Raw genomic sequence first — 22936 nt, forward strand, 5'->3', positions numbered from 1 at the left:
TTTTTTGGTATGGAACTCAACTCTGTCTCCATTACAGTGTGACTGACTCAGAAAGTGCTCAGTCAGTGTTGAACTGCCTGGAATATTTCAAGCAGCCAGCGGTCCCCCTGAAATTCAGAGGCTCCTGGGCACATGGCATCCTCGGCGGTGGTGATACCCCTCGGGTTGATGCACATCAGACCACTCCAACACTGGCTACAGAGTCGAGTTTCCTGGAGAGCGTGGCACACGGGCAGCAGGCGGATGGTGATTACGCCTCTCTGCCAACGCACCCTAACCCCTGGTCTTCAATGACCTTTCTACGGATGGGGGTCCCTCTCGGGCAGGTCATGAGGCACGTCGTGGTGACGACAGACGCCTCCATGCAGGGTTGGGGTGCCGTGTGCAACGGGCATGCAGTGTCGGGGCGATGGACGGGCCCCTGCCTGCGCAGGCATTCAACTGCCTAGAGTTGTTGGATGTGCTACTTGCACTGAAGGGGCTACAACCTCTCGTGCAGGCTAAGCATGTGCTGGTCCGGCGGACAGCACGACTGCCATAGCGTATATCAACTGCCAGGGTGGCGTTCGCTCACGGCAGCTAATATGACTCGCCCGACGCCTCCTCCTGTGGAATCCACAGGTGAGCAGATCCCTGCGAGCCACACATATCCCAGGCGACCTGAACCAGACAGCCGATGCGCTCTCTCATCAGTTGATGCCTCGCGGAGAGTGGCGACTCCACCCCCGCGCAGTCCAGCTCATTGGGTACAGTTCGGGCGGGCTCAGGTAGACCTGTTCGCCTCCCTGGACACCACCCATTGCCCGCTAGAGTACTCCCGTCCAAGGCCCCTCTCGGCACGGATGCTCTAGCGCACAGCGGGCAGTGGGTAGTACGCCTTCCCCCCAGTGAGCCTCATTGCACAGACTCTGTGCAAGGTCAGGGAAGAGGAGCATCAAGTGTACTAGTTGCGCCATACTGGCCCAACCGGACTTGGTTCTCGGAGCTAATGCTCTTGACGACAGTTCCCCCCGGCCGATTCCCCTGATGAAGGACCTGCTCAAGCACCTCCTGCGGGCGGGCTGGGCAGAGCAGCCCTGCCCCTTAGGCCGGGTACCAACTGAGTTATCCACAACATAGCTCTAACCGGACCTAGTGCTACCGGACGTTGTAACCCCCCAGCAGGGCGGTCCCATCTGATGTATCTTCATGATTGGTTCCCACCTTGGTAACCCATGACCTTCCCTAGGTGGACCTCCACCTTGCGGTTAACTCCTTCAGTCCGCACATTCTTCCCATGAGTTCTCCCCCATCGGTGAGACCATGTTGGTATCTCCACTAATCTCCTCCCTCCCGTAGGAAGTGGTCTCTGTAGCGCATCCCCCGCTTGAGAAAGTAGCGCTTACCCAGTGGCCTTACGGTACCAGGCGGCTTCTCGCTGTTAGAGAAACAAGGCCGCCGCCTGTGAGGCCGAAGGCATGGGCCTTTCCACCTTTCAAGTAAAGCTCTGGGACCCCCTACCTACCCACTGGTAGGTTACAATTTCGCGATAGCGCTCACGGCTGACACGCCCAGGCCAGTCACCGTCGCTTCGCTAGAGATTGTGACAGGGCACAGTGTTGTGGCATTTTCCATAGGAACCCCATCTGTCGGCTCGACACAACTTCGAGAGACCGACAGAAAGGGAACGTCTTGGTTACGGATGTAACCTCAGTTCCTTGATGGAGGGAACGAGACTTTGTGTCCTTCTTGCCACAACACGTGCTACCCACTGCAGCAGTCGTGAGAGGTCTCAGGCTCCTCAGAACTAAGGTGAATGAATGAGGCACGCCGTCTCCCTTTATACCCGGATATCGGGGGCGGAGTCCGGCATGCAAATTTCATTCGCCAATTTTCATTGGCCTTTTCTAATAAGTCGGAAGTGATTGGTTCTCAGGGACGAACCCCATCTGTCGGCTCGACACAACGTCTCATTCCCTCCATCAGGGAACTGAGGTTACATCCGTAACCAAGACGTTTCCTTTGAAACAGGAAATTAGGGTGGGACCAAGGCCGGACTTACCATCGGGCTTGACTGGGCTAAGCCCACAGGGGCCTCGCCTGCTCTCATTTATTTGATTTGTTTAGTTATATGCCAGTCATTTTATTTTTAATTTAAACTTTGTTCATTGGCCTACCAAGGTTCAATAGCACTGCCTGATGTTCTTTTAACAGGAATGTCGTTTAATTGGCTAAACGTTCCGTCAGTCATGATGGCTTTTCCTGATTGGTTATTTGCGGATTCTATCCATTACATTTACCGCAGTTGAAACCTGTCTGCTCATTAAGACGCTTGTTCTAATGGCTGACAAGCGCAATCGCAGTGCCGCGCTTAAAGAAAACCAAAAACTGAGAGACAAGAACGCTAAAGAACAGCATTTAGGAAATAATGATTCTTTACACCCATGGCCCCACCCCTTGATCTTTAGGCAGAGAATCCAGAGCATACATGTCAACACTCCCATTTTTCACACCCATCTCCCGCCAGGCCGCCACCCTACGGTTTTATTTCAGTTATTTCTCCTTTGAAACTCACTGACCGACGGGAACCGGCTTGAGCCACTGCCCATTTATCCTCACAGGCTGGCGCCCTTTGGTAGGCGAAATAGAACGGTAGCCGAAGTAGAGTAGAGAGGATTCACATCCCCGCAAAAACTTTATCTTAATACACCGCTATATTATTCCACTCTGCGTTTTCCATTTAACGCTCGCTCCTCACAGTCTGTGTCCGCTCACTGAAGACGACGTTTCATTGACAGGTAGATGGAGTAGAGTCTACTAGCTGTTGTTGTTGTTAAACTTTCTTTGCTTTTACAAAAAACGTGTTATGAAAAGTGTTGTGTTCTGCAGACAACTCTGAATAAAAACAGGTAATATAGAGTTTATTTCCAATATTTCCCGTTCTGTGACCATAAGCGGTTCTTGTAAATAATATGCAAACACTGTTAAATCCATCCATGTAAATAAAAAATGAAAACATTATGCTAACTAATAAACAAAGGTAAAACAACCGAACTACGGGACGCGTGAAGGGACAAATTGCTCGTGCTTTTTCAAACCGCGTTTAGATGCAAGTTCTTTTTTTTATTTCTGACGTTGAGATATCTGGCAAAATGTAAGCTAAATTAAGATGATACCATTCATGGATTCATGGCCTGTGAGCTGCATTAAACAGTCTCTTAGATTTACATTTAAGAATTTGACATGAAAATGATGTGATGTTAGATATAAAGTAATTAAAAGATTTATAACGATTTATAACAGAGGGGTGCCCTATTTGCCCTGCACGACCTCAGTTAACTAGACTTTACAAAACTATGGACCCATCTCATTATTATGAAACTATTTAAGCCATAGTAAGACGTTTCATCTCATTATATGAATACAATTTTAATGTGCATTTCAAACTCATAGATCTGTCATATGCTTTACTGATGGAATTGCAATAGAATACTAATATATTTTTAACACTTTACAACGTTGCATTTGTTAACATTAGTAAAGCATTAGATTACATGTCTGCATTTGTTAATCTTTATTTTCAGTATTTACTAATATTTTTTAAAAACATTGAACATGCACCATCAATTAACATGAACAATTGTATTTGGCATTAACTAACAAAAAAACAAGATTAATAAATGCTGACAACTGTATTTCTCATTGTTGGTTTCATGTTAATGCAGGTGTTCCCAAATTTTAGATCCGAGACGTATAATCTCGCAAAATCCTCTAGAAATACAGGGAAAATACACACATTTGTTCATTTTTAGCAGTTTTCTTATTATGAATCAAATTTAATTTTAAAATACATAATGGTAGGGCTGTATGATTGTCAAAAACTATATTAGTCCCCTTGATATTGTATGTTGATTATTAATGTTGATTGGATTGTACATTTAAGTATATTTGAAACTTCCTAAACTTCACTATAAATGCACCACTTGTGGCTCCCACTGTCAAAACAAGCATTATAAACGTATAAACCAATGAACAAGTGTCATTGGAGAAAAATAACATTTACTAATGCTAACAAACACATGATTTTAAATAGTACGGGGACCCCGAAAACAACTCAAGCCCAGGGGCCCCCATCCTCCTAAATCCGGCCCTGGGTGGGACAAATAAGTGCCTCCTTCCCTTTTAAAATAGCCAATAGTGGGAGCAGTTATTAGATTCTCTAGATTTTACAGAGCTTGCTGAAGTTCAGAATGATGTCATAAAATTGTTGTTTCATTTTGGTGGAAATGAGAGACTTCTTCTAATTGTGCATCATTGAGACTAACATATTCATACTAAAATTAAAAAAACTCATGGGGACCATAAAGCACACAAGGATTAAAAAAACACCAAAAAAGTCATTTTGACTTCTTGAGGTCTTTAACTTTCAGTCATAATGGGCACAATCGTACTTGACTTTGCTGAAGACAATATCCACATCCGTGCTGGTGACATTTTTCCCATCGATGACCTTGCTGTCTTTACACAGCTTAACAAAGTTTTTCCCATTCATCTCCTTCCCCGTCGCCTTGGTGTCTCCATGAACAGCGAATTTACGGAATGATGTCTCAACCTCTGCCAGTGAAACCTCGCCTGAACCCTCAGCCATACTGGCAGATTACACTGTATGGTACAAAAATGAGGATTAAAAAAACTGAGTGGCTTTTTGCATGTGTAGTGTTAAGCAGTTTATTTGTAATTATGTCTGCAGTCATGATGATGTCCTGGACATTGTGGTAATGCTGTAAGTGACAACACGATTCACTCTATAGCACACTCTTGCATACTGTTCATTTTCACAAATATCTGTTCATTTACTCCACTTGCAGAACTGGCAGCTCCATGTCCACCTACACATCAACATCACAACATGCATACACACATCAAATTGACAATTACTCTATACACACGCACCCACAGACACACACACAAATTTACACTAAAAGCTGTAATTCAATAATGGTCCACTTAGCTAAATTAGCTTCCTCTCTTTCTGTGCCATACTGTTACTCTCTCATATTGAGGTATAATTTATCCCTAAAGCATCATCTATAACGGAACGGAGCACTGCGATTACCTTTCTAGACAGAATGATAAAATACAACTATATTTAGTCAGATTACTCATACATGTGCATGCTTACAAACCTCTAGCGAAACAAGAACAAGTGCATACTTTAAACATCTTCAACAAAACATCCATGTTTTAAATGCTTAATTAAAATATACAATATATCTAATAAACTTTCCCAAAATAAAATGTACATCTATACTATATCCTATGCATATATCCCTTAGCAGATACGTTTAGGTGGGCTAGTGTTAGAGAAAGAGAGAGAGTGTGAAGCAGAGATATGGCCTACCTGACAGTGAGGAGGATGATCTTGGATACTGATGCTAAACTGCTTCTGAAAGGATGCTGAAGGGTGTGGTTCGTCCTTCTCTCTGATGTGTATGTGGGGTGGGGGGGCTTGTGTTTGTGTGTCTACCCTGTTCTTGCTCCTTCCTGTGTGTGTACGATGACGTGAGATGGAGGGGAGGAGAGAGCACAGCCCAGCACTGATAATGACATCACTCGCATCTCCCTCTCTCTCTGTCTCTCTCTATACCACATGTCCTGTTGTCCTCTTGTCGTCTCTTTGCTCATTCGCCCCAACTCTTTAAATACTTCTGCGTCACCTGCCTAGATAGTCCTTCACTAATCTCCATCCCCTTCTTCCTCCCCATCTCCATCTTTCTTTGTCTGTGTCTCTCAGCTGCCACACCCATTAGTCTCTGCACAGCATTCAGTTTTAGCATTCAAAGTGAAATGTAATAAACGCACACCCACAAAGATACATGCACACAAATAAAAACATGTGCAAAAATCGTGTAAGACACTTTATTAGTGAGAACCTCTCACATAGTGGTTTTATTACAAAGACAACAATATTTGTTATATGAATTCCCTAAACTTAAAACTTACAATTTTAGATTTGAAACTAAACACAATTTGAATAATTTGTGTGCATTTTAAATTTAAATAAATTTAAAAATTTCAAATACATTAAAGTACTGACATATTGAACTATTTGTCTCTGATCAGGGGTTTGCCTTAAACTTGTTTCAGTTCATTGCTAAGGCAATGAGAAAATGGCCTTCCCAGCACACACACACACTTACTGGCAACACAACCACAAGCATGAAGACCCTCTCACAGAAACCCACCATTTCCTGGGACAACTACAGGAACATTTACTGACACAGAACCACTGACACAGAAACATGAGAGCTCCCCCTACAGCATGCAAGAAAAAACACATTTCAATGCTAACCTGGTATTGTGTGCCCTCATGTGTGCAAAGAATGGGCATCTTTTCTTAGATATATGGGGGTCAAGAAGGGAGCTCAGCTTATTTTGCCTATACCTTCGAGCACACTGTAAGTTATTAACCTCTTAGGCTCTGAATTTAAAAGAGTGCTCCACATGCATTGGAGTATATGGAAAAATTGTCTGATCTTACAGGAAATTTGAGGTTTAAGAGATTAATATGAACTAAACCAAAGACTGAAGGAAGATACAAACAGTTAAGTAAAAACATTTGCGTAATTTAACAAAACAATTGATGCAAAATTAAAAGTAGTGGTTGGGAAATGTCTGAAGGCCAAAGGGTATCTGTTAGTGCCCTTATTTACATGACACCATTGGGACTGAACAGAATTTTCCTGTTGACACAAACAGTTTGACCTTGATATTCTTTTTCAGAATGTGTGTGTGTGTGTTCATGTTTGTATATCCCGGTGGGGACCTAAACCTGAATACACACCAACACATGGGGACTCGTGTCACCGTGGGGACCAAAATTGAGGTCCCCAGGGGCAAAAAAGCTAATAAATTGTACAGAACAATATTTTTTACAAATCTAAAAATGCAAAAACTGTTCTATGATCTTTAGGTTTAGGGATAGGGATAGGGGATAGAATATACAGTTTGTACAGTATAAAAACATTATGCCTATGGACTGTCCCCACGGGGATAGTCAACCAAAGCCTGTGTGTGTGTGTGTGTGTGTGTGTGTGTGTGTGTGTGTGTGTGTGTGTGTGTGTGTGTGTGCGTGCGCGCGCACGCGTGCGTGTGTATTGTTTATCTGCATGATACTTTTGTTTTACAGTAAACAAAAAAGTGTTTACAGTAAACATACCTGTCACACAGCACTATTTACAGACAAAACACAGCTTCATATTTCTCACACTGGAGAGAGAGGAGAGAGAGAGAGAGAGAGAGAGAGAGAGAGAGAGAGAGAGAGAGAGAGAGAGACAGAGAGAGAGAGAGAGAAAGAAAGAAAGAGAGATGAAAAGAAAGAAGAGGAAAGCAGAGATTGTTTGTGAGTTTCAATTATTAGAAATATTTAATTGTGTTACTCTAGAACAGTTAAAAAAAAGTAAACACCGATCCAACATATCTCCCATTCAAGTTCTTACTTTGACATTTATAGACAGTAGTGCACGAATATGCCCCTATCCCCACTACCTCCTCCAAATCTATAAATACTGGTGTCTGTGTTCCCTCCCCAGTTGCACACTCAAAGCACTTTCTCTTCTCACATCTTTTGGAAAATGGCAGAATCTGACTTCATAGACTACACTTGCCCCCTGTGTGCAGAAGTCCAGCGAGACCCTGTCACCATCCCATGTGGAGACACCTTTTGCCTAGACTGCATTAAGATCTACTGGGACCATTCCGACCACGTGGGTGTCTACAGCTGTCCGCAGTGCCAGGCGACCTTCACTCCTCGGCCCACTTTGAGGCGTAATGTACCCAACGTTGGCAATCGGGAGCCTCGCCCACCCTTACCCGAGCTCACCCCGTTCCCGTACAAACGAGACGCGCTGTGTGATTTCTGCACGGGTCGGCGCAACAGAGCGGTAAAGTCGTGCCTGATGTGTCTGGCGTATTACTGCGAGACACACATCAAACCACACTATGAATCGGCCACTTTTAAACGGCACAAACTGGTGGACGAGACAGGACACCTGGATCGGAAGATCTGCCCACAGCATGAGAAAGGGTTAGAGCTGTTCTGCCGCTCGGATCAGATGTGCATCTGTGTACTGTGTACCGTACGAGAACATCGCAGCCACAACATTGTGAGCGCAGACGATGAACGCACAGAGAAACAGGTGAGTTGGTGACATTTAAACAACATACAGTATAATGAGGGGATCCGTTTTTTTAATTGTTTTATATATAGCCTATTTTTAAACTATAGCCTATAAACATCTTAACCTATCAGGCTTGTACTTTTATCATTTTTTATTTATTTGTTTATTTGTTATTGCTAGTTTCAGTACTGTAGGCCTACAGGTAGCCTATATATTTTCTCGCCTTTTGTTTCATTGCTAAGGAAACATTTTTAATGTTGATTTAGTTTTTCAATAATTAACATTAAGACATACATTTCAGTTGATTTCAAATAACTGAAATCAATTAACTGAAACAATTAAAATGGTTTAATTGTTTTAGATAACTAGAATAACTTTGATTAGGCCAAATAAATATTTTTGTGTGTGGTACAGAAAGTCTTGGTGATGACGCAAACAGAAGTTCACCACATTATTCAGGATCGAATGAAAGAACTGCAGGAACTCAGACACAACGTGGATGTTCTCAAGGTCAGTCACAACTTCAGAAGCGCCAGAGGGGAACCAGAAATATCCTAAACTTAATTTGGAAAACTTCCATGTTGGTAAATCATATGGGTTGGAGTACGTACTGTATGTAACTCTCTCTCTCTCTCTCTCTCTCTCTCTCTCTCTCTCTCTCTGCCATCTCATGGTGGTGATACAAATTCATAGTAATTCAGCGTAATCAAATAAAGTAGCTGACGAAAGATATTATATCAGTGCGATCTTTGCTGGCTAGTACAGTTTTGTCTAATAAACAATTTGGTTAATTGTGCAAAAAATATATTTTCATGAATAGGCTATGAAACATATGACAATCAGTAACTGTGTATCATAAAAAACAGGGCATAGGAAGTCACCAATTGTTGATTTCTCTCTATTTTACTGTAGGGTAATGCACAACGAGCCCGAACTGACAGTGATAAAATCTTCAGTGAGATGTTACAGGCAGTGGAGCGATGGCATGCAGAGATAATCCAGCTCATACAGGCTAATCTACAAGCATCTATGGCTCAGGTGTGTAGATTCAGGTGTGAATTCAGTTGTGCATTAATTAGATCTGGGGTGGGGAATCTTGGTCCTGGAGGCCACTGTCCTGCAGAGTTTAGCTCCAACCAGCTCCAACACACACTTGCTGCATGGAGCTAAATTCTGCAGGACAGTAACCCTCCAGGACCAGGGTTCATCACCCCTGAATTAGAAAATAAAACACCATCTCCTTATAAAGGGACTATGGTCATCATCTAAATGCAATACAACTATTTATCATTTAATCATTCAGTTTGGTCATTTTTGTCATTTGAACGAATGACAATCTGTATGATTGATATATATGAATAGAGATGCTAGGGTTGCCATCCCCCCTCCTCTGGTGTATCAACTGTAGCTTTAATGTACCAACAGGCTCAGGGCTACATAGAGAGACTTGAACAAGAGATCATGGAACTTCAGAAGAGAGACGGTGACCTACGTCAGATACTTGAAACAGAGGACAACATCCACTTTCTGCAGGTACAGACTGTAAATAAAAGTCTAATAATAAATATAAAAAATGTGTCTGAGCCTGGTTGTGCTGCTGGTATAGTAAGAATTACAAAATTGATAATGAAATCTGACTGAAAATGATTATAAGTAAAGATTCTTTGGTGTTGTTTATGTTAATTTGTGTAGAATTTTCCCATGCTGTCTATTGCACCAGAGGCCATGGTGCCTAAAGTCCTCATAAACCCAGAGTTTTCCTTCAGCGAAATCACCAAGACCGTCTCTGACATGAAAGAACACTTGGATGACATCTGCAAAAAAGAGCTGGGAAACATTTCCAAACGAGGTAACTATTGGCTACCTTTAACTATAAATCTTGATTAAATGAAGATTTTAATTAATTTAGTTTTATTTAATAATGTAATGTAATTTTAGTTTGGTTTCATTGCACAGACATGTAAATAATGTAACTATTAAGAAGATATAACTTGGCATATTACATTATGGATGCAAAATAACTGATGTAGGCTGTCACACACATAAACGTTTATTAATGTATTTGCATAATATTCAAAACAGTAAGTGATACATCCATCTATGTCCTGATTCCACGGTCTGGGGGACGTATAAATGGTGAGAGGACCTGCTAAGGCTCTAAAGTTATTTTAATGTAAAATAAAGTATGGTTTAAAAAACTTATATTCCTTTTTTACATTTTTCAGCTGCAGTAAGAGTTGACTTCCAAGAGCCTAAAACCAGATTGGATTTTCTCAGATGTGAGTCTTAACCAAATCTTTTTTTATTGATATAACCCATCTCCTCACATTACAGGTGAAAACATTTGCCCATCTTGTTTTATATATATGTTGAAAGAGCCTCTTACCTCCAAAATTGTTTCACAGATTCTTGTAAACTGACATTTGACCCCAACACAGCCTATAAAGAGCTAGTGCTGTCAGACGGGAACCGTCGGGTAATCCGTAAGCGAACAACCCAATACTACCCAGATCACCCTGAGCGCTTTGATGGGTTTTGCCAGATTTTGTGCAGGGAGCCCCTCAGTGGACTGCGGCATTACTGGGAGGCAGAGTGGAATGGAGAATTTTCTATCGGCATTGCCTACAAAAGCATCAGCCGCAAAGGTAAGAACTCAAACAGCCTTCTGGGATACAACGATAAATCCTGGAGCCTCCTGTGCTCAGACTCTGGATACTCTGCATGGCACAATAAAATGGACAAGGATTTGCCAGGTGCGGTACGTGCCTCGCGCATTGGCATTTACCTGGATTACGCCGGAGGTTCTGTCTCGTTTTATGGCGTGTCTGAGACAATAGAGCTCATCCACAGATTCCAGGCAAAGTTCTCTGAGCCACTGTATGCTGGGTTTGGTGTTGGATCGTCTGTAACTCTGTGTGTGTTAGAAAAAAACCAACGAACATACCACTAAGGAACCTTGATATTGATATTTGAACCTGAACTCTTCTAGTTTACTGTTACCAAATTTGAATAAACCGCACTGCTGTGTATAGAACCCTGTATAAGTAAAACTTTGTATAAATAATGAATGTAAGTGAATTTCACATCACAGAGAACTATTAACTCTGTGGGTTTTAAATTTTAGTCTGGGTCATGTCCTGACCCTCTTCAACCTTATCTAATAGTGTTCTTCTATCTCTCTTGACTTGTCACTAAAAACCATAAGTAAAAATATAATTTCTTGTATACAGATTTGTTTGCTTTGCATGATTATATCATATAATATAACAAACCTATATAATAGTCTTATGCATTAAATAGTCTTACAAATAAAGTCTAATGCATGAGAATGTAACATATAAACATCACAACCCGAGCTAATTAATTTAGAATAGTGTCTTGTTAAGAGGAGAAGAAAAAAACGAAACCTCATCTTTTAAACTTATCCATTTATTGTCAATTTAAATGATTTCTAAGAGATTTTCAGCCACATTATCCATCACCAAACAAAGCAGATGAAAAGAAGTATGCACATATTAAAGGTCCATCAATCTGCATTCCTTAACAAAATGATCAGAAACATTCAAAATCAAACCCTAAAAAATCAACTCCACGAAGATACCTTTAAAACTTTCTTGCATTCAAACCTGCCTGTCACTGTGCCAAGATCAAAGTTGTGTTCATAATAGCCGAATAACCCTGAACCTTATCATGTAAAACAGGGCTACAATATTTCTGTTATCAGTACACAGTCAACTCACAGAGGACAAGTGCAAGTGGCTCAGGAGCCTCAATAGCTGTACCATTTTTAAGATAAGCAGAGGAATCTCCAACCTATCACCAACAGAAGGCATCAATCATTGTCATTACCTCTATTCTTAAACTCAACAAAACAAAATATTTGACTTTGGGTTAGGGTCAGACAGGTGACTGTAAATGTCCACAACCATTATACCACCGCATGGATGGTGGTAATTCCTAACTTTAACAACCGGAAACAAAACAGTAAGTGCAGGACAAAATCTAGCATTTATTGTCAGCTGTTAGCTGAATCTGGAGTCCAAACACACCTATTTCTGTGCATTTAGTCCAGAGCTGTGAGTTTAAGATGGCTTGTTGTGTTGTGGAATTAAATGGTCTCAGTAAGAACTATGGCATGGGGATTACAGTGAGTGGTTTCAATTTTATACATTATTAAATGTAATGTAACCTTTCATTTCCGTCTGGCCTACTGTTTAACCCTCTGTCTCATCTCTTTATCTATCCTATGTTCACCCTTAAGCCCTAGGAAAAATTGAGAAGAAATAAACAACCACTGTACAAACAATGGACAACTACGTTCGTCACCATGGAAGCAGTGACAATCCACACAAAAAAGCACAACTCATAGCTGTTGCAGAAATAATAAGTGAATCAGTTTATTAAAAGCATTTGTTTCTCTGCAAGAATTTCCTCTGCTAGATCCCACTAATAATTTAGTTTTAAAAATAAAGGGAACCACTGACATCCTGTGTGTCATCACACAAATCTATGGTCTGGCGTGCAGTGTACACATGGTGTAAGGTGTCATACCAGGTGTTTTGGTACACAGGGAGTCTGGTTGTTAAAGATGTACACAAGATGAGCCAGAGAGGTTTTCCTAAATAAAAGAACTCCATTACCCTGAAAACAAACCAGCATTCTGATATACTGTACCCTTGAAAAACAAATGACACACGCCCAGACACACATACATAGTACCCCCACAACACATACACTCAAGACACCAAAATCTGTCAGCTGTAGTTGAAAGTGTCTAACGGCAGAGTAGTGTCCTTCTTTTACAGCTACATAACACGCTGCCCATTAATGACGACATCATCAAACTCCTCCTGTGAGAGATAAAGAGAAACAATTAGCATAGAAACAACCTTTTACACATCCAGTATTAGTGAATGTGGGCTGTGTATCTCTAACCTCCTCACTCTCTCTGTACTCCTCCTCTTCCTCATCCTCCCGTGTATATGTGGCCCCACTGGCACTAAGTAGGGCCTGCACCTCTTTGTTTGGTCTGTAGAGGGCACAATACAGCGGGGTGTGACCTGCATAAGAGCGCTGATTCACCACTGCACCTGCACTCAATAACAACTCCACTACTGCTGACCTTTGACCTTCCACAGCCAGGTGCAATGGAGACCGACCTGACCCCAGATCCTACAAAATGGAAAGCAGAAAAAGTATATGTTTTTGTTCTGGAACAAACTACCATGGTAGGAAAAATTACAATGGTATTCAAAAGTGCCCCAGAAATCTTCTTTTGTTCAACAGAACAAAGACATTTTCAAAGAAATGTGTCCTACTATGGTAGTCAATGGTGGCCAAGAACTGTTTGGTTACAATCATTCTTCCAAATACTCTCTGTGTTCATCACAACAAAGAAATGTATACAGATTAGGAGCAACTTGAGGGTGAGTAAATGATGACAGTTTTCGTTTTTGGGTGAACTGTTACTTTAAGGCAAAAGTTTAAATAGGTGCTAATATTCAAAAGTAACATTGTCACATAACAAACCAACAAGTTCATTCACCATGCTTTTGCTACCATCAAAGACACATATTTGTGTTATAGGTCCTCCCTGCACCGTTAACATGGTCAAACCACTTGTAAAGGAACTTATGTTATTGTTCTAAAACATTTTTTCAAGTTTTCAATTAAACGCAATCTCACCCGCTGATTAGCATCTGCTCCTGCATCCAGCAGCATTTTGATGATGTCACAATTGCCCTTCTGTACAGCCGTATGCAGTGCACACATACCTTTAAAAAAAAGAACAAACAAATGAGCAGGGCCTAGGTACATGGACATACAGTACAGAAGGAGATGACACATAAACTTCAAAACCAAGTTTTGGGTAACCACACAAAAAGTGAATATTGCATGCCATGTGACTAAGGTTGGGCGATATGGCCCTAAAACTCTATCACGATAATTCCTGGTATTTGTTGCGATAACGATAAAAATGACGATATATCCATAATGCCATCCACCGCTGTTTTTTGCGTCAAGTGATAGTAGCTGCATGTAGTCTAGACCCTTAGAAAAACAAATATTATCAAAAAGTAAAACTTACCCCAAATCAAACAGCTCATAAAATATACCTACAGTATTTTTGTAAATATAAAATATAATAGTGAGATTCGACTTCAAAAGGTTGTAGTAAAGAAAAGTTAAATGAACTAAAGCTCAATAAACACATCATGTCATACCTAAAACTGTATATATTCTATTGTTGGGTGGAAACGATCGATCGCATCACGCTGTCAATCACTCTCTCTTGAACTGTGTGAACATTCTCTTCTCACAGCAACATACACTGAATCTGTCTATGACTATATAATATCGCCCACCCCTACATGTGACAGATACATACTAACTTTCCTAAGTTTATACCTGCAAAATTGGTGATGTTCAGGTGCTCCGGACGGGTCCGTGAACAGCTGGTCAGCTCTCTCACGCACTCTGTCCGATGCTCTCTTACAGCCAGGTGTAAAGGAGTGTTACCCCCTCTCTCCTGAACCTCCGCATTAGCCCCATTACACAACAGCGCCCGAACACACTCACTCTGGTCTACGATGACTGCTAAATGTAGAGCGGTCTGACCAGAGAAATTGACCACAGTAAGGTAAAAGTTAAGGATAAAGGACACACAAAACACCATAAACACACATGTACGTGTACCATTTACCTGTCCCAGGTCATTTTGAATGTCCAGGTAAGGAATCCAGTTACTGTCCAATGAAATTTCTTCGAGCAGGCAGTTAACAATGGCCCACTGTTCATGAATCAGCGCCAAATGGAGCACCCTGAGAAGAAAAGAGCAACATTTATTTAACATCAGTCCAGGACATGAGATGAACCAGGAGATGAACAAAACACCTTATTAGACTTACGTGTCACCATCTTCCGAGAGAAAATTCAGCATATTCATAAGCTCTTCCCTCCGCTGCCGATCGACTTCGGGCTTTGATCCCGACAGTACGTCTGTGCCCGCGGGCTCGCTCAGGATCATGGTACCAATCCCGTCGGAAAGACACCCCATCACCGCGTCCTCATTTATCGAGTCCCCTATGGCAGAATCCAGTCTCTCTCCGCCGCCGATTGACACACAGTCCATAGTGCTCTTGTTTACGGACTCGTCTGGGGAAGGTACGCCAAGCACAGACCGTTCAGGTGCCCATCTCGGTTCGGCCTCGATGTACGTAGCCTCAAAACCGAGTCCGACTCCGCCAAAGGAGTCTAGCCCGCTGTCACACCAGTCCTCCGGGACAGCGTCCACCGATCCCCGTTTGTCCATCATGCAGCTCGGTCCAGGCCGTGCATTCTGTCTCAGCGACTCGTCGTAATCATCTTGCGTCCCATCCATCTCCATGAGAACCAACTGTTCTGAAGGCGTCAGCTGTAACAAGAGAAGTTGCCTTTCCAAACACACAACTGCGCTCTTTACAACGGTTTCAGTCTGACAGCGTTGATGTTTTAGGGAAACAACAGGAGCTTCTTCTGGACAAATTCCCCAACAACAGCGGCGAGCGCTGTTGCAAAAGCCTCAGATTCCCTCCATGTCCGGGGCATTATAAAACCCAAATTGCTCACCGTGTGAGCGACTTGCCGATGCCCCGTTTGCCCAGAAAAGGCCGTGCGGCAGCGTAGGTGTTTTCCTGGGGAATTCCCAAAGCCGCTTTTGCAACCGGACACCACAGTGCACGCGCAGTCGCGCAGTCGCGCACTACGCATGCGTAAATCTCAGGGCGCGCATGCGCCGTACGCGTACATTAAATGGATATTTACATTAGTTGATCGTTTTGGGGCTTTGCCGGTGGACTTAGAGGATTTGAAGAGTAAGCTGTCATTACAAACAAGGTAGCGAAACAGCGTTGCCCTTGGTAGTGGCATTTTATTTTATTTATTTTCATTTTAATTCAATTTGCAGTTTGAGAGTGATCAGTTTTGAAACCATTTTCCATTTTCTGTTTTTTTTGGCTAACTTTTTAAGAATGTCTTTATTTTGACCGTTTAATCACATCAGACACTAGGTGGCGGTGTATATTGTAATTTCATATTTGTGCCGTTCTCTCTGGTGAACAAAGGTTTTAATCCTTATCAATGAGGAGATGATTTCATTGTCTTCTGTTTATATAGCTACATTGCGTATAATTAAATGACAAAATCTGTTTAAATTAAGGGCTAAGAACTAAGTTGAACGTTATTTATTATGTGAAATTACTGGAACGTGAGAAACTTTCTAATGTTATAGTTCACCCAAAAATAAAAAATCTGTCATCATTTACTCATCCTCTCGTCATTTCAAACCTGTATAACTTTATTTCTTCTGCAGAACACCAAAGAAGATATTTTGAAGAATGTTGTTAACTGGCCCCCATTTACTTGCATTGGTTTTGTGTCCATATAGAAGTTAATGTGGTGCAGTGCTGTTCTGTCACCAACTTTATTCAAAATATCTTCTTTTATGTTCTTCAGAAGAGGGAAGTCATAAAGATTTGAAATCACAAGAGGGTGAGAAAATGATGAAAGAATTAAAATTTGGGGGTAAACTATCACTTAAGAAACCAAGCTCAGATGTTGAACATTTACTTTCTTAGAAAGCGTACGTTCTTAAACAGAAACGAAATTAAAATGGTTTAAGGCAAGGACACAATATTTTCTGTGCTCTGTTAGCATGTCTTAATCATAAGTCATAAATGCTTCTGTAGATTGAGGCAGGGATAATTCAGAGTGACACAGCAGCTGCTAAACCAACTGAGTGACTTAAGAAAGAGTCATTAGACATATGATGGAAATATGTGTTGCAACTGTGTGGGGACCAGCTGACACTGAAAACATCTAACTAAAACCCTAAAAAATGTTTTAATGGAAGTATTAAAATGCAACTATTTTTCCATGAGAGATACTGTGACAAAAACTCACAGTGACGGAAAACAACCATGTCTTCACAGGCATGTGAGGAATCCTTGGTGCTGGCTTTGTTATTAAGTGATATTAGGTGATTTCCGATTATTTAATTACATGTTTCCCTCTCCTGCTCTCTTTCTCTGTGTATCTGCATTGCAGTTTTTTCTGCAAAAAAGAAAAGTAACCCTCTCGTATGCCCATCAATCTCCTTCAAGGGGGGAGAGTAAGAGATAACGAAATTCTGCCCTCCTGTATTCCAATGTCTCTTTGCATCTCTGCGTTTTCAATGCTCAGTCAGTTGCTCATTGCCTCATCTCTGAGCTGTCTCCTCTTTGTGCTCTACGGTGAGCTGTGCTTTGCTCTGTTCTCTGTGCTGTGGTCTGCACTGTGATGAATGTTTGGAGCTTCTGTCAAGAGGGATCAGGGGAAAAAAGAACAGTGCTACACTTAATTTATGCAGCCTTACAGAGACCACCTATTGATCTCAGTATGAGTCTGCATGCAGGATTTACCTGAGAGAAGCATAATATACATCAACATCCATATGTAAATGAAAATCCACAATTATGTGTGTGCATATGAATACTAGGTGTGTGTTACACAGTCACATTGTACAGTAGCAGTGTATTAATCTTTTGCTCCTAGCCTGCCTCCGTTCATAATCAGGTATGTGGAATAAAAAAACTGAAAAATGTCAGAAGCTCACTGGATTCTGAAAGTCTGTTTGGTTTGTGTGTATGTTATGAATGTACTGCAGGAGAGAATGACAGGGAGATGGGTGCAGGTTTTATTCTGTACTGTACAAATTTGCTCAGGACAAGCATACTGATTATTAAAATGGATGAATGGAGCTGAAGGAGAATCCCTCTCTCGGGGTGGGGTTGGGATTTGACAGGAGGGTGGGGAGGCAGTGCTGAGCTGCAGCAGCTGAGTTCTGCTGCCAATGCACTTTTCTCTGGTCATTCCTCAAGGCACACCCGCACACACATAAGCACACAACCCCTTTACACCCTGACTATAAAGAGTCTCCTAATATCAGTAGCACTCTCAGTAATGTATTAACTGTAAAGCTGCACTGCGGAACTATGCACTGTGCTCTATATTCAATTTTTTATTCTCACACAAGAAAAATACTCAAGAAAAATACTCTCGCAAAATACTTGCTTATTCCTGTAACAAGGGAATTAATAAACTGCAAAAAAAGACCTCTGCCTGGGGTTTATGATTTTTCTAAAAAGAGTATTTGCAAGAAATAGCCTTTAATTGGTTTTACAGCATAAAAATAGCCTGTGGACTTCAAAAAGTGGGTTCAGTTGTGAATGTTGAGGAGAGGGAAACCAGCTCAGCCCACACAGATTTCGTCACAGTGCTGCAGTGAGCTCTGAATGCACTGCTCCAAACCAAACCCCATAATTCCGTTGTGATTAATACCCACGTTTAGACAGCCAGCTTTTCTCATAGATCCTGATGTGTGTAGTGTACAGGTTATTCAGACCTACTTTTTTGGTCATCACTATTTTTTTCTAAACATTTCAAAAAGTGATTTGTGAAGACATTTTAAAGTTTTTTATTTATGTCTTGTAATGTAAATAGGTTTCGTTGAGTGTTCTGTTAGGTAGGATAAAGCGCATTTTATTTTTTAAAGTTTTATATGTATAAGTTTTACTAAAATAAATGAATTTATTTAGTACCTAAAAATACATTTATTTTTAACCTCAGACATTTATATGTATTCAAGATACATTTCACCCATATTATAGATTTTTCTTTTTGTATTATAGTTTGTTTAACCAAAACGAATAGCACATTTTTTATGTGCTTTAACAAAGGTAAATGACAATAAACATGCTCTATGTTGCTTGTAATTGGGATAAAATAAACATCTTTAGTTAAAATTTTTAGTTAATAGTTTGAACAAACGTAGTAACATTACAGTACATCCATCACTACAACCAGTTTCAGCTACAATCAACTATATTTAGTTATTAATATTTAGTGAATCTTATATTTACATTTATTCATTTAGCAGACAATTTTATGCAATGCAACTTGCAAATGACAGAGCATTTAACATTTCGCATTATAAGCCAAACATTTTGTTTTGAAAGTCAATGTTTAGAATTTCTTTACATAAGGTGTTGAGGTGTATTTATATTATGCAACACAAACACAAATTATGGTGCTTGAAGGCCTGTTCAAAAACTAGGACGTTTATGAACAAACCTAGGTGCCCGAATCTTTAAAGGTCAAGTGGATGAAATTTTGTGGCATCTAGCAGTGAGGTTGTGGATTGCAACCAACGGCTCACTCCATCCCTCCCTTTCGAAGCACTACGGCGGCTGACACAGGGCTAAGATGTTGTCATGTTTTCGCTTCTTTGCCGAAAGGAGAAAATATATTATGAAACGCGCTCTGTAGAGCAGTTTGTCCGTTTAGGGCTACTGTAGAAACAACATGGAGAATTTCATGTAAGGGGACCCCACGCTGTATGTAGATAGAAATAGCTCATTCTAAGATAATAAAAACATAACGCTTCATGCTGTAGGGTCTTATTACACCTCTGAAGACATAGTTATGTATATTGCATTTCTGTCAATAGATCCTCCAAAACATTAAACACAGCAACTTTAAGTTAACCTTTATGTACCCTTCAACCTAAATTTGGAGTAATCTGTTTGATTCTGTGTTATTATTAATGAATGTCATCTGAACTCAGAGGTGACATAACCAAGCCTGATGATGAGCAACACACCATCTACCAGTGCTCCACTCTTTAACAAACTAGCCAATCACAGCTCACAAAAGCACTGTCACATGTTAGCAACTCTCCACACGAGTCCTTGAGGTGACTTTAAGGGTTAATCTCTGTTTGCGTTTGTGTGCACTCATACCTGCTAAAAGGGTATCTGAATGGCCTGTGCATGCGTAGGTTATTCTGCACCATTGATTAATCAATTCAGCATTGAACAGTGAAGGTGCTCTGCAGGGGAATGCCTACCAAGTAGAGAGAAAGAGGGGAATATTAAGGTTTGTAGATTTCTTTGAGCAATTCTGAAATTCAGAGTAATTCAGAGTGCAATGTCAGGAAATGGAATGACTTACACATGCATAAACAATAATGGCAATTGACATTTGCAGGCTTTTGTTTGGCAAAGTGTGATGTTTATTAGTGTATGTCTGAAGATTCAGGTCACATTGATCATCATTCCGACTATCATCTCTTTAATCTCCATAATCCCTCTCAAACTCGTTTTCTCTGTCACCCTCTATTTATCATTCACATTTTTCTCATGTGCATCACAGATTCAGGTGTCTTGTTTAACATCTATTTACACTGTATTCAAGACTGATACTCCAACCCTGTCTTTAGTAGTTCTGATACTACTTAATACTTTTCTGTTTGTTCATTGTTTTTAAATTATTTCATGGGTAACTTGTTAGCAAGTTCCAGGTTTATCCAATGTTTTATTAAAAAAAACTGGTGAATGTCATTACTATCAGATCATAATATAGTGTACTATTTCGTCACATTACTGTTACGGTTAAAAAAACATACCATTATTATACAATAATCCACCTGAGGGTTGATAAATAACATTATCAGATCCTTATTGTATTGGATACAGTATGTGATAAACCGTCACGTTGGAATTATAAGGTTCTATCTGCAATCTGAGCTGTTCTGAGGTAACAAGCTTCAAATTCCTATTAAGCAAAAATGATATAGGGAAAAAGTCACTGTGATACATGAAAAAGACCGAGAACCTAAATGTATTCTAAATGTACAATATAAAATCCTCTCAAATTTAGAAAATTGGGATTTTTTTTAGAACAGGTCAAATGCAGATAATCTTCTGATTATAAAGAAATTATTTTTGGAGGTAAAACCCCGCAGCATTTCTACTGTCAAGGGCCGGTTTACTAATGACAGGTTCTGTATAAAGGGCGAGCCCATACCAACAGTCATGGAAAAGCCCATCAAAAGCCTTGGACGGTGGTACACCGCAGACCTTAAAGACGCCGAACAGGTGGAACAACTCAGGCAAGAGACAGCCAGTGGACTCAAGAAAATCAATAATGCAGCTCTTCATGGGAAGCTGAAACTCTGGTGCTTCCAATTTGGTTTGTTAGATGTGACCATTTTCAATGTATGAGGACACAGCATGGGCTGCCAGATGACCTTGTAACAATGCAACACACACCCAGGTCTGATCAACCTGCGGTGGGCCTCCCTTGGCTGAGGGTGTCTTGTGATAAAGGGCCCAAACACCCAATGAGGCTGAGGTGCACAACTGACGATGTGTCGCATTGATGGGAACCATACAAAGGGCATTATCAGCAGCACCTCACCAAAAGGCATCTTTCACCCAGGATAATGGATGTGTTGAAAGTGGGATCGGACACACAACTCATGAGATGTCCCTCGGATAATAGCAAGGAAAGGTAAGTATAAATATGCTATGTATTTCTATAATCATATATCCCCCAAACACAGAGGATGCCTACCCGACGAACCCAGTGAAACCTCAGACCTCCTATCCTCTATTCATATTCTTGACAGCTCCCCCTGTCATGCATAAGGTGTGGGAAATGTCCTATTGGGCAATTAAACTGTGCTGAAATAAAACCTTGTTCTATTAAGTGAATCTGATTTGCTGGGAATTGTATGGTTCTATTTATCAAAACATTAATTGAAGCAATACATTTCGAGCAACACAAACGTTTGCTTATTATCTTTATCAAAACATTAAATTAGTATTGTGTTGAAATGTACTGTATAAAAAAACTAAAATGTAATGCTGTCTATAACATTTACTTCATATTTTAGGACGAATAATGTTTGTTGTTCAGTAACAAATATTTTGTCAAGTGCAGATGTTAATTTTAGGAATCTGGACTTTACTCCACAAAAACGAGGACAGGTTAAATGGCTTTCTTCCTATAGATAAGTATGTTAACATTTATTGTTGTTATTAAGACCCCATTAATTAAATTATTGACTAATTGACCTTTATATTACCTTAAAGGGGTTCTGTGTCATTTCACCTGTGTTTTACACCATCATCTCGGTTCTCAGAAAACAGGCTGTTGAGTTCCTGATTCTATAAAGTCCCTCCTTCCGAAACGCTCTGATTGGTAAAGCTGAGCCAGTCTTTTATGCTTACAGTGTGTGTTGAGATATCCTGCCCATTACCCTATCCGTGTTCCAGGGGGCAGGGTTTATGTAAATTTGGCCGTCATGATGTAACTACTGCAAGAAATAGCTCATTGTAGTCCCAACGAGCCGTTCATTGTAGCTTTTAAAAAGTGATTTCTGTTAAAGAAAATATCTTTCTTTTCTGTGAACTTTGACCGTTGCGACTTGTCAGATGTTGTTTATGCTCAAACAGCTATACTACTCACTAACTAAATAAAAAAAAGTGAAATTCCACCAGACCTCCCCTTTAATACTGTAAAATGTATGATATTTGGATAACTCGAGGAAGCTGATCCTGATTGGTCCTCCTGTGTGCATTCAAAATGCTTTTAGAACCAGGGTAGAATTCGACAAGACAGGACCTTTTAGTTTTCAAAAAAAGTCCCAAAACGTACACAACTTAAAGAGAACCCATCACATAATGTCACAGAATGTAAATTTTGACAAAAATCTCACAACTGGTGACAAAAAGTTAGATGAAACATAGTGTGATAAACATGAAGCCTTTTACTTTATTTCACAAACTATGTTAACCTGAAGCGACAGTGTGTCATGTATTTGCGCGTGTATGCATGACTGTGCGTTTTGTCTGAGAGTTGAAGCATACCAGATTAGCTGTGAGCAGTGAGGTCTGCTTTCCTCTTCTGATGTGATT

At 40.6% G+C, this 22936-nt stretch overlaps 3 protein-coding genes across 3 annotated transcripts in view; 1 reads left to right on the plus strand and 2 right to left on the minus strand.

The window, feature by feature from the left end:
- tppp2 (tubulin polymerization-promoting protein family member 2) overlaps positions 1–5670 on the minus strand; it is a 10219-nt gene extending 4549 nt beyond the window's left edge. Inside the window, exons 1-2 of the mRNA XM_057328898.1 lie at positions 5381–5670; positions 4431–4641 (exon numbers count right to left, since the gene is read on the minus strand). Coding sequence (XP_057184881.1) covers positions 4431–4627 — 197 coding nt within the window. The 5' untranslated portion in view covers positions 4628–4641; positions 5381–5670. The remainder of the gene's footprint in view (positions 1–4430; positions 4642–5380) is intronic.
- A 1920-nt stretch (positions 5671–7590) lies between these two features.
- Positions 7591–11354, plus strand: ftr84 (finTRIM family, member 84). Its single transcript, XM_057328861.1, has 8 exons — positions 7591–8177; positions 8574–8669; positions 9072–9197; positions 9585–9692; positions 9852–10008; positions 10242–10295; positions 10385–10438; positions 10565–11354. Exons 1-8 carry the CDS (start codon positions 7614–7616, stop codon positions 11107–11109), a joined length of 1704 nt encoding a protein of 567 aa, XP_057184844.1. The 5' UTR covers positions 7591–7613; the 3' UTR covers positions 11110–11354.
- A 216-nt stretch (positions 11355–11570) lies between these two features.
- nfkbib (nuclear factor of kappa light polypeptide gene enhancer in B-cells inhibitor, beta) lies at positions 11571–15886 on the minus strand. The gene is made up of 6 exons (XM_057328871.1): positions 15068–15886; positions 14863–14980; positions 14568–14772; positions 13845–13933; positions 13095–13331; positions 11571–13009 (listed from the first exon to the last, which is right to left on the minus strand). The coding sequence occupies exons 1-6, from the start codon at positions 15544–15546 to the stop codon at positions 12965–12967; spliced, it is 1173 nt and encodes a 390-aa protein (XP_057184854.1). The 5' UTR covers positions 15547–15886; the 3' UTR covers positions 11571–12964.
- Positions 15887–22936: the final 7050 nt, after the last annotated feature.

The sequence above is a fragment of the Triplophysa rosa genome, linkage group LG2 (genome assembly GCF_024868665.1).
Source record: "Triplophysa rosa linkage group LG2, Trosa_1v2, whole genome shotgun sequence".
In the NCBI taxonomy this organism is placed as follows: domain Eukaryota; kingdom Metazoa; phylum Chordata; class Actinopteri; order Cypriniformes; family Nemacheilidae; genus Triplophysa; species Triplophysa rosa.